A 12,526-nucleotide genomic window follows, 5' to 3' on the forward strand; every position below is an offset into this window, starting at 1 on the left:
CCACTGAAGGACAGAGTAAGGAGTGAGACAGAGGGAGAGAGAGATTTACACTCGTCTTCAGGCACATTTTCTGCCTACAGACATTAACGTTATTTATCAAATTGGTGCACTGGTCTGGAGGAGCACTTTGCTTTGTCATGTGAAGAGCACCTTTATTGTTATGAGTAAAAGCAGGAGGCCTGATTTTTAAAGTTAGCTAAGCACTCTGCTACACTTTAAAAAGCTCAGAGAGTTTGTGAGGGTCAGTTCTGTAAAAAGAGTCCATTATAAGAATCTCCAGTTTATCTCCAAGACGGCTGTGACAGGTTTGACTTTACAAGTGACAGCAAGGTGAGCACGACACTAAATGGTGTTCACAGGAGCTGCACTGAATCCATTCAGAAGCAAAAAGTTCTACTTTCTCAAGAAAAAGCATGCGGTTAAATACTAAGAATTTTTTTTCCAGTCAAGGACCCCTACAAAAGACAATATTCTGAGGATCCTCATTTGTGTATGTCCCTGGGAGAAATTTGACAGTTATTTTTTTAACATTTCCACTTATGTAAAGAGAATCTTCCTCAATAGATATTAGACATTAACATGTAAAGTTAGAGTTTGGTAAAGTTTCAGGTTAGAGTTGGATAGTTATCGATTATGTTTAGGGTTAATGCAAGTCTCCAGAAAAATAAAGTCTATGTAAGGTCCAGTTGTGGAGCTGTGACAGTGTGTGTGTGTGTGTGCGCGTGTGCGTGCGTGTGTGTGTGTGTGTGCGTTTGTGTGTGTAGAGCTGGGCTGTAAATCAAAAAGCTGGATGGTGTTTTATTACTTGACTATTTTGGTACATACATCTACCTGCCAGTGGGGCGGTTCGTCTTCTGAGATTTACTTCCCAAACGGACAATCTGCCCACATCTGGCACTTGACAGGTGTTAATTTCGGACCCTGACTGTATCGCACATTAAATATATGGTTTAGAGTCAATGTACTTATCAACTCCATTTCCAGCCGTAGTAAGAAGCCGCTGTCAGACAAAAAGCCCTGATAAAAACACTGTGCACTCCTTGTCCACCACCCAAAAAAAAACAGACTTCCAAATGTCTAACAAATAAACAAAATATTTGCAAGTAAAGTAATGATCGTTTTTGTTAATTTCTTTGTATCAGCAAAATACACATTACAATAGAAATGAGTGTATTGTGCAGTCATCATTTTTATCATTGGAAGCAAAAATCCCCGCTATTATTATACAGACATGAAATAAAATCTAAAACCAAACTGATGACAGCCATAAGATGACTATCAGGACAAGGTACGCTCCATGCACTTCAGGCAGCTTAGGGGTTGTTACTGCAGCTGTATCTGATAAATCTGTATACTGTACAGCAGATATAAAAGGTCACACAGGTTCCAGGTAATAAAACAAAAGAAAAGAAAAAAACAACAGTCGCACCAAATCTCCCAGAGCAACAGATTTTTTAAACTTCTTACTCATAAAGCAAGTGTTATGGTACTGACCCAGGGTTCAGCAAAAGAGCAAGTTTCAATCTTTCATGAGAGGATTGCTCAGCCTTTCAGAGACTAAACTATCACACTAGGGCCAGCACAACATCAGGCTTGCACATAGTACAATGATATACTCTCAAAGTGACTCCACCACAGTGGAACACAACGGTTCTCAGTCCTTCTGGATCTGGACTGATGGGGTCCACAGATTGAATTGAAAATAAAATCCGTCCATACAATTCAATATCATCTATATCTTGACCTGTCATTTCCCGAAAAGCAATGATTGCTCAACAATGCTCAAAATTATATAGACGTCATAATAAACTCTATCAGCGCTGACCTTGAAATACAAACGCGCTCAGCTCACCCTGGCGTTGGCAGGCCTCAGCTGGCACTGCAGAGGACATTTAACTGTTGACATTCCAGACTCACCACTTTGAAGTCTTCAGCACTGCACTCCATGCCCCGGTAGTAGCAGGAAAGCAGCATCTCCTTGATGTCGTGGCCCGTTCGGTCGTAGAATTCACGCATGTTGAAGGGCCGGGGCTTATAGTTGTCAAAATCGGCCATTTCCTTCAGGACTTGCATGACATTTTCTTCCACCATGTGTGGGTCCCGGATCTCATACCTGGACAAGAATGTTATGGAATTACTTAATGTGAACATGACGAAGCACCTTCATAAACACACAAGTATATGCACTAATCCTATAAATCACCTGGACCTTTTCTCAAAGAATATCCAAATATGAGCTTATCTCCTTTGTCTTATCTCCTATCTCTTTTTTTAGCTTCTCTCTTCCTGTATGAGATACAAAAAAACTGTTTTTGAAAGGGCTTACTCCAGATATGAATAGCAAGAAACACATCAAACAAGTACATATCAAAAAGGTAAAACTAATTTCCACTGCAATTCTCAACAGTCTCCAATCACCATCTTCAAACAGATACAGAGTCGAGGAATAACCAGAGACAGGAGAGCATAGAACACTGAAACACCTGAAAATACAGTACATTACATGACCATTCACAGATGGCAGACATGCTGGTGTAAACAGGAAGCAGGTTGTCTACTCTGAAAGGAACATGAGTGTAAGGACACCATATTTGAGTGGTACTTGGAGCATTATGCATCGATGGAGGAAAGCATCGGAAAGGAGCACACACAGAAAAAGGATGAAATTACAAAAAGGTGCGTTACAACTCAGGGAGAATATGTCATGACTGAAGGTCCCAATCAGCCAGCAAACTGCGTCAGCATTTCCATTTTCTGTCCATGTAGTCTAAAACACTAAGGCTAAGTTTTCAAACTAAAATGTGTCATGCAGCATTTACAAAAGTCTCTGTTTTAGGGACTAGTTGGGACGCCAGGTGTGTTGCCTTTTAAAACTTAAATGGATTAGTGGGGATTCAGCCTTAGCTGTAGGTCAAGACCCTGTAAAAATGCTAATTTAAAGAGTTTGGCAGGGAGATGAGCCATTTTGGCAGGTCAATGGAGATTCAACCATAGATATGACAGCTCCCCAAAAGTGGAGCCAAATCATCTGGATCTCCCCCTGGTGGCTGGCTGCAGAATGATTCACAAACCCAACCTCCTCCATATTAGCAGATGGGATATGGAGCAAAATATAAAAATCCAAGTGAACAGCAGACTAGTTCTTCACTCACTAATGTTGGTTCATATTTCCTGTACGTTTGGTTTTAGCTGTTTGATTTCATGCAAAAAAAAAAAAATGGGTGAAACAACATGATAGACAGCTGAGACTGACTCGCAATTGGTTGAGCACGTGTAGCACATGACCCCGATACCGCAGCTTTACTCCACAATCACTACTGCGCAGACATCTGGCTCCAAATGATGCCAGAAGCACGAGATGGCCACACCTTCATCCAGAATATGTTTTACTTTGTTTTTGTACAAGTCATCCATCTTTATATACAGTCTATGAGATTAACATGTAAAAAATTATTAGATAAGCAGCAAAAAGAGCATATTTATAATATTCTGACAAAAACCAACACATGTTGTCTGAAAGTGGCAGCCTAGCTGCGGTGTGCCAGCCACAACGGGCACTGCTGAGTGGGAGAAAATAGCTCATTACTTAGAGAAGGGGGAATATTTCTTTTCACACAATCATGTTAATCAATCTGCCAAATAATTAGGATTAATTGTGGTGGCAGTACATTTTCACGTCGTAAGCATAACAATGCTCATAATGCTGTAATTCATGCTGAGGATTCTGCACACTCTGGCAAAGCCTACATAAAGTTCAAATCAAACAAAACGCTTCATCTAGCATCTGCTGCAAAATGTAATGAGGTGTATCATGTAGGGAAGCATATACAGACACACTTGAATTTCTCCTGTTCTGTGTCTCTTCACTCCAAAACACATGACAAAGTTGAATTAATTTTGTGTGTATAGACACACACCAAACTAAAACTCAATCACCACACTCACAGAAGGAAAACATTGGGGGGGGGAAATCATTTATGACATGCCTCTGCTGACAACCACCATCATCCTCCAGCACCTGCCCACAGTCACTCCCAGATACAAATTAACCTCAATTAACTAGTGTGGCCCCGCTCGGAGAAAGGACAGCTCATTGATGACCCCCGCTGAGCAATGGGCCATCAGTGGTACACGCATCCAAATTATGTACCGCCAAGATTAAGCATTACTGACAGACACTTACGAGAACAATTTGTTAGGACACACGGAGTCTATCAGAGTGAACAGCACAGAAAACGCGTGTTTAATGGTTTTGGGAATTAAGCAACACAGAGGTCAGTCTGTCTGTTACTTCTGAAGTGGGGTGTAGCTTTTGATATGAAGTCATGAATTTGTGTGGGATGCCTGAGAGCAGCAGCCATCTTATAATGGGGTTCATGTATTGTGCTATTGCAATAATTATGGACAGCTCAATTTACATTCGCAAACATGAATAAATCTGGCCCAAGCTGAGGAAAACCAGAATTAGAATTGAAAACCATGAGAGACAACGGCATACCCCTCTCCTCTGACAATAAATCTGTGGATGCTTACAGCAGAGTTATTTCTCGTGGATATCGGTACTATTTCAAATGGTAATTGGTGGTAAATCTTCACAGATTTTTTTAATTACACAAGGTCAAGCTTTTGTCAGTGCTCATGAGCAAGATTTTGTCCCTTGATGATGGGAATAATGTAAGTTGATCCATGAATAAAATATGAAATACTAGATTCATTATTTTGTGAGAACTGCCTTCATATTCAACTGGCGACGAGTTCTCAACTCATGTTCCGACCAAATTACAAGAAATGTAATATGTTCTGCAGCTGCAGTGTTGTTTACCTGCTACAAACAGAATGAAATAAAAAATATTCACCACGTGAGACTCAATGTTCTGTCATTTGAAATGAAGACGGTTTCTCGCTGCTGTGCTCATAACACAGACGTGAGAGGTGAATCTGTCATGGTTTTTCTTAAGCAGTGCTGTTATAGAGAAGATTCAGAGTATTGTTCTTAACAAGTGTTGAATTGAATGTCACGCAATATCCCCGTCAAATTAAGCATAAAAAATAAACCAGAACCATTTAAACAATTTTTTAAGATAGCGTTTGTCACCCGCTAATTCCAAACATATTTTATCAAATAACTAATCAAAGATTCAACTATCACTCCCACTAAACAGTAACATCAGTGATTAAGTGTTTTATTTTACATTTTTATTAGGAAAAACAGCCAACATCCCTTTACTCATCTTTTCAAAGCAATGTAAGAAGAATTAGCATAAACAACACAAGCTATATGGCATAAAAGAAACCACTTTGCTCATGGATTGAATATACGATAAATTAAAGAATCTGGCTGTTGTTGAAATTTTATCAAGGCAAATTAAGGTTGTGTGGGGTTAATGGGTAATGGATGTGTGCAGTGAGGGTGTCGCCTGCAGCCCGGCTCACTGTGGTTGCTCCTTCTTGTTCCATTACTTCCTACAAAGATTTGAACTGATCTGCTGTCAAATAAATGATGAAAATGGCCGTTGTCTTCGATGAAGTTTTGATTAACATTAGCAGTAAGCGCCAAGCTGACAAACACATGGCATTTCCTGTGACTACTTCATAACAAAAGTTGACTTGTGTTTTGTTTTAGTTAAATGCTTTTAATGTGAAGCTGCAGCAGTAGGGATTATTTGTTTTAGCAGTGATTTCAGAACAAACCAACTATTGTCTGACAGCAATTTAGTATTCAGCATTCATATACAGATATCTGCTCATCGAGATTACATTAGCAGAACACATTATTATTTCCAGGAACGTCACCACAGAAATACAGCTCATAAAACTGCAAATTAATATAAACACTGCAGGGCTCATTCACCATTGTCTTACCCCAATACGGACATTTATTGAAAATTTTATATTTGCCGGTATCAAACCAGCTATTACTAGCTGCTGTTTGGAAGTGACACGAATGGTAATGACTGAAAACACACAGCTCTGTAAATGACAGGTCAGATTAAATCACGGAAAAAGATGTGTGATGTTTGATGGCAAAAGAAAAATCTCAGCTCGAAACTACTTCTCGCCCACACAGGCACTGCATCACGATACTGTCATGCTTAAGTCTAATAAGAAGATACGGCCTGATGTTGTATATACTGAACTTAATTGAATTTTATCCTGAGCCTGTGTCTTATAGGCAACACAAAGCTGCCAGGAGAGCACTTAAGACGCTGTGCTCAGATCCCCGAGTCAGGAGGCTTTAGTTGAAGCGCATACAATCACAATAATATGGGTAGATTTTTAATATTGCCCTGCCACTGCTCCCTAAAGCAATCACAGCAAACTCGCTACATAGGGGTGGGGGAGGCTAAATTGGATTACGGGCCACAACCACTTTAATTTTCTTGTGGTGACTAAAACGAATGAAGGAACATCTGCATCACTTCGCGCCTAATGAGAGGAGCGAGGGTGCAAGAGCAACTGCTGATTGAACTTTGATGGTGAAAATGTTGTCATAAAACTGTACTTTGTCAAAACTTTACTTACTCACTTATACATGTTTATATAATCAAAAAAACAATATTCCTCCACTGGAAATTGTATTAAGATGTGTTAACATCTCAAGGCAGTGTGACACAACAATGAACACATCTTGATATAATATCAGGTAATTATCCACTAAGCACTAATTGAAGTCATACGCTAACGAGGACTGTATTGTTTGTGCAGTGTCCTTGAAAATGCAATAACTGGAATGATTCCTGGTGGCAGAGTTTTGACAATCACATCTTAATGGCAATGCAGCACACACTGCCATTCTGGACAAGATCATAGAAATGCAATCAAGTGCCACTGAGAGGTAGGGTGAACCCAAGGACACAAGTATATTATACTGATGAGCAACTGCATAAACAAACAAAAGAAGCAAAATACACTTATCACTCGTGTTGGGTATCGTTTGGGTTTTGTCCCGGTGCTAAATCTATTCTTAAAAAATGGTACCGGTGCTTAAACGATGCTTTTTTCTTTAAAAAAACGCTCAAGATAAGAATGGCTTTTGTATTTCTAAGGCAAATCAGACATTGAAATTTAACATATTATCTATTAACTGTTTACAGTACACTTAACTTAAATATAAAACTACAAATATGTTATCAATTTACTCCTGGCTGCAGGGGCCATGGATGCCCACACTGCCTGCTGATTGGCTTGCTATGGGTTCACACAAACCACACTTGTGACCATTGAGCTATAGGCATTTTGTTGACTAGAGTTTGAGGTAGCTACTAGCTAACTGTACGTGCTACCAGAGCCATATACAGAGTGTGTTGCAACCACAATGTATTGTTAACTGGGCACATGAGGTTTATATCATCTGTAAGCAGGGCGACTATTTCAGTACATTGCTGAGGCACCGAAATGAGGCACCTACAGTGTATCTCTGAGAGGTGATTCGGTCCAGTAGGAACCAGTGCCCAATTGGCAGTGATTTTCAGTACTAAAGAACTCACATTTGATCTGTTAAAAACCTTAATAAATACTAAATTGCCTACTTATGTCTGTCCATTGGTAATCCTCTCTCTGGAACACAATTACTACAAAAGACAAGATGAATAAAAATGAGCCCACATCCGAAAAATCCGCTTTAGAGGCATCACTCTGCTTTTCTGTTATCTGCATAATGATCTGGCTTCCCTCCATCCTCTCCCCAGCACTTTTGTCTTTACACCAGTCAAATCCTGGTTAGGAGCTGTGATCTTGCTGAGGCAGATAACACAGTCAAAGTTATCGAGTGTCACATTTTGTGGCACTTCACACACTGCTTATGTGACTTTTCAGCATGTTTGCAAGCTCAGGAAACATGTTAAAGCTTGAGAACTGTGCAAGCACAGGACTCGCTTCTCTGACTTTCATGAGCTGATTCAACGCTTTTTTGGCAGCATGCACTACATCACCAACACCTACTTCCAAAGTGACCTCTCTTTTATTAATTATCATATAATTGCCATTGCAACACAATACAAATAAAACTGAGCAATTTACTCGTAATTTTCCGCACTACCAAGTGTGACTCCAACCGGCAAAAACAATAAGAAAAAAGGGATCTGTTTTTTTTTTGGATTGCTTTTTCTTTTTGCATGGAGACTGCGGGAGTGGAGTTAAGGTGAAGTTACTCACAGTTCAGCTATGAATTTCATAGTATCTAAGACAGCCTGGCATCAGTGATACCGCTGCTTCCTCCTGACAAAGTGATGTACGCCGTCTCACAGTGGCATAGCACTTTGTTTTTCTTCTACCGTTTTCTAACAAAGGCAACAGCACGCTGCCTGATATCTAGAAGTTTGCCACTAAAGTGTTTTCCACCCAATCAATGTTTAATTTAAAAGAGGAAACCCTGAGAACTTCTTTATCTACAAGTTAGATTCAAGTTCTTCTGTTATTACTCTAAAGTCCTTATCACACAGTATCTTTTCTACCTCTGGACTGTGAGAGACTGACCTACCAACAAAGCTGGCTTTGTAATAATTTAAGAAAATATCACGTACTGAACCGATCTGTAGAGGAAGTAGAGGGGTGTGTGGCTCGTGTAAGGAAAGAAAGGGGGCTAGGAACAGTGAGCCAGAGTGTTAATCAGCGGCACAACTCTGTAGCTTAACAAACAGCACTAATTACACAGGGATAAAGACTTGTTCATCACAAGCTTACGAGACACAAGTTAATTGCCTCTGTAGTCCCCTCCCTCCATCAGAAGCCAGCTCGCTCCAAAGTCACTTGGAGCAAGTGCCACTGCTTTCATTTTTTCTGTGTCCTCCCTCTTCAATATTCACTGCTCTTGCCCTTATGCTTTTCACATCTCACTTCATCCGGGATATCTGGCTGGACCTGCACTAGTAAATTCAGCATGTAGATATTTTAATGGTTTGCCATTACAACAGTCTGTGCAAACACAGAGAAATGAATCCACGTAGGATGTAGGGACACTGGTTGAAATCTACACCATAAAGCTCTCGAACTGCAGCCCCGAGCAATGGAATCCATTTCTTTCCTGTAAGGTTATCACCTGTAATATGGATGCATATATAGAGGTCACGGAGCAGCAATATTCAGTATGAAAATGGGAAAATTGAATTTATGTCATTCTAGCATGTAGCACACTCCAGCTGTGCCTTAGGCTGCAGAGCTGTGTGGATCAATATGATAAAAATACACTGAATAATGTGTTGAAAACGGTTTTTAGACGCATTTATGTGTTGGAGCTTTTATTTCTACATAAGGGCAGTGAGCAGTGTTTGTGTGTGTGTGTGTGAGTGAATTTCACACGGCTTTAGCTGCGAGTATGGAGTGGAGGACGGTCATCTGTACTGCGCTGCTAAACGTGATCAGAATAAGCTGGGTGGCTTAGGAAAAGAAAAAGTGAGGAAATTTTAAAGTCAGAAGTTTGAATATCGACGGCAGTGAGCTTGTCACGGCTGCCGAAAAAGACTGAATGATCAAAGCACAGCAGAAAACAAGGAGCGTAAAGGGAGGGGATGGCAGCTGTGAATCACACACGTCTCTCTGCACTTTGTCGGCAGGGGATTTAAAAATCTACTCATCTACTTATCCAATATTGAGGTATGCGTATCACATGGACTGTAAAATGATGAAGCAAAGAAATGCACCGGCGGCCTTTTCTTCGTCATCATTTTATAACCACTTAGAAATAGCTCCTCCATTATCAGTTACCTGTGGGATTCACATGATCTGTGATAAAAATGTGTTCCTGCTCACTCTTTCAAATTAAAAACTGTATCAACATATTTCAAATAATTGATGTTAGGGGGTACATTTCATGTTGTTAGATAGGGTTTCATACACACAGCAGATTACATGTGCAATGTGGATTTCAGCAGACAGGATCTGTAATGTCACCACATTATTAAATCATCAGTTCTAATGCTGCCTTCCACACTCTCAGAAAACACCCTTCAACCCCTTCTCACCTCAGGCTAATGTCAAGTCCAAGTTCACATTCACACAGACCCGTGAAAGATTCAACATGTTTTTTCAATCATGTCCGAACATCTCTCAGCGGTCTGCAGCAACAACCTGTGACACAGGTGCAAAAACACTTCCTGGCACTTCCATGTGACATTTAGGATTTCACCTGAGACTTTTCAGACATTACAGTGCATCTATAAAGTTGCATTTCCACCAAGCTTAAAGCCAAAGTTCAACATTCACTAGTACCTCAGAGATTTAAACTGCTGGGCCTTACAAATAAAGCATCAACACTGTTTACTACAGCTAAAGAGGGAGTTTCAGGGAATTAGTCATCTATTGGTCTTCAGCTTTGGGATAACTGCAGAAGAATGTACCCAAATTAAATATGTACCGCTTCACCCAAACGTTTCGGTCTTATCGCGGTCGCCTGGTATTGTGCATTGGACACGATCAAATCCCGAATCAACAACTGCTAAATCCTCACAGATGGGTTTTCCCTGAGGAGAAATCTTATCATCCAAGCAGGCACTGTGTGTCTGTTTGTGTGTGTGTGTGTGTGTGTGTGTGTGTGTGTGTGTGTGTGTGTGTGTGTGTGTGTGCTGAATATGAGTTTGTTTTATCGTGCATGTTGGAAGAAAGTGGCTGTTAAAAGGTGGCTGGGTAATTCCATGGCAGGAAATCAAAGATGAGGAGTTATCTGTGGAAGACATGCATACACCAACAGGTAGAGCTGCTCCATGTGGCAGCTCTGAACGCACAGTGTGAAGCACAATGGGGAAGTGAACACACACACACACACACACACACACACACACACACCTGCCGTTGAGCAAGGCAAGGAGCTCCCCGGCGTGGTACAGGTCGTTGCGGGTCACCCGGTTGAAGCGGAAGGAGTTGAGGTTGCAGAAGGTGACCGAGGGGAACACCATCATCGGGGCCGCCACCTCGTCCAGCTTGGTGACGTGTGGGTACTGGAAGTAGAACTGCACGCGGTCCACGCACACCAGCACCAGCACGCTCAGGGAGCCCAGGAAGAACAAGATCCACAGGCTGCGCTTGATGCACATCCGCTCGTAGGTGAACATGTGCGAGATGCCGTGCAGCGTGGACCTGCTGGCGAAAACTTCTATGGGAGCCGGTCGCTTGTAGTCCATGTCCTCCGAGTCCGCTTTGAGATCCATGATGATGAGTTTGGGTGAATTCAGGGGGATGGCGGGTGGCTGGGTGGCTGGGGAAGGGGTTTGCAGAAGGAGCCTTTATAGATAAGCAGATGCTTTACTAATGGTAAAGGATGTTAGTGTCTGCAAGTTCACGCCCTGCGACGCATGTATTTCTCATGCAGCCCGTGTGAGATGTTGCGTCACTGGCAGCCTTTTACGCATTTTACGCCAGATCTCCTCAAAACACCTCCAGCGTACACAAAAACACACAAAAAGTGAAGGTGGGGGGAAAAAGCATGTGCGGTACCTCGGCTGAGGAGGGAGGGGAGGAGGAGGAGGAAGAGGAGGAGGAGGAGGGGGTCACACTTCCACGATGAATTATCCCGGTGTGGAGCGCGCACGGACAGATGTCCTCTCCTCGCACACTTTCCCCGTAATACCACAGAGTTGATGTTGGGTTTCACGCAGAAAAAACACCGGGCAGGTCTGTGCGACAATAAAAAAAATAATAGTAATAATAAAAGATCAGGCTGTGCAGGGAGAGAACATGACGGATCACCGCGGCGAGGAAGAACAAGACAATCTGATTCACAGAGGCAGCGGAGCGGCGGTGCGATGCTCCCTGTGTGCGGCGTGGAGGAGGCTGCTGCTGCTGCTGCTGCTGGATACACGGCTTCCCCCGCTCATCGTCGACCCCCAACACGTGTGCACAATGACAAACACCCGCTGGTTCCTCGCCTCCTTTTAGCGGTTTAATCGCTGCCGACGTCCCGCGTTGTCCACAGCTGCATCACAGAGGAGCTCGCTCCGTCACAGACCCGCTGCTGCCGCCGCCGCCTCGGTGCGCCTCCGCTCGCCTGCCCGCATCCATCCCCTCCTCAGGGCTGCTGCCTCCACAACAATGCGGGGATAATTGGCCGGTTTCGTCCCTCAGTGCCGGTTGGTTTCTCCTCCAGTGCGAGTGTTGTGGGGAGAAATCAAACAATGGCTAATGTGGGATCAAATCCTGGCTCCACAGAGAAGCCTCGGCGCTCTGGATTCAGGGGGAAGCCACCTCGCGGTTTGCCCGGATCAATTAAATTCGCCCCCGGACAGGAGAGAGCACGGATAGGACGACGTGTGTTCTCCACCGGGTGACGAAGTCCAGCGTCGGTGTCACTCCGACAAGTCTCAGCCTCCACCCAGGAGACATATTGTACTAAAACACACAGTTACATATATATAAATACACAATATGTCTGTTAACTCACCCCCTGCTCCTCTGGTCCAGCTAGCTAAGATGTTTAAAAACTAGCTAGCAGCTAGTTTTTTACTTTCTGCCGGTGAAAGTTACTATATTTATTTATTTTGTAAAGTAAATAGTGGACAAAACGTCGCCTGTAGTCACGTAAACGAGAAGCACAATG

General features: G+C 42.4%; 1 protein-coding gene across 1 annotated transcript in view; it reads right to left on the bottom strand.

The window, feature by feature from the left end:
• The window catches only part of asic1b (acid-sensing (proton-gated) ion channel 1b), a 148,206-nt gene extending 135,922 nt beyond the window's left edge, over window positions 1-12,284 (bottom strand). Inside the window, exons 1-2 of the mRNA XM_035153312.2 lie at window positions 10,780-12,284; window positions 1,918-2,113 (exon numbers count right to left, since the gene is read on the bottom strand). Coding sequence (XP_035009203.1) covers window positions 1,918-2,113; window positions 10,780-11,141 — 558 coding nt within the window. The 5' untranslated portion in view covers window positions 11,142-12,284. The remainder of the gene's footprint in view (window positions 1-1,917; window positions 2,114-10,779) is intronic.
• Window positions 12,285-12,526: the final 242 nt, after the last annotated feature.

Source organism: Hippoglossus stenolepis, chromosome 3 (assembly GCF_022539355.2).
Source record: "Hippoglossus stenolepis isolate QCI-W04-F060 chromosome 3, HSTE1.2, whole genome shotgun sequence".
Lineage (NCBI taxonomy): Eukaryota > Metazoa > Chordata > Actinopteri > Pleuronectiformes > Pleuronectidae > Hippoglossus > Hippoglossus stenolepis.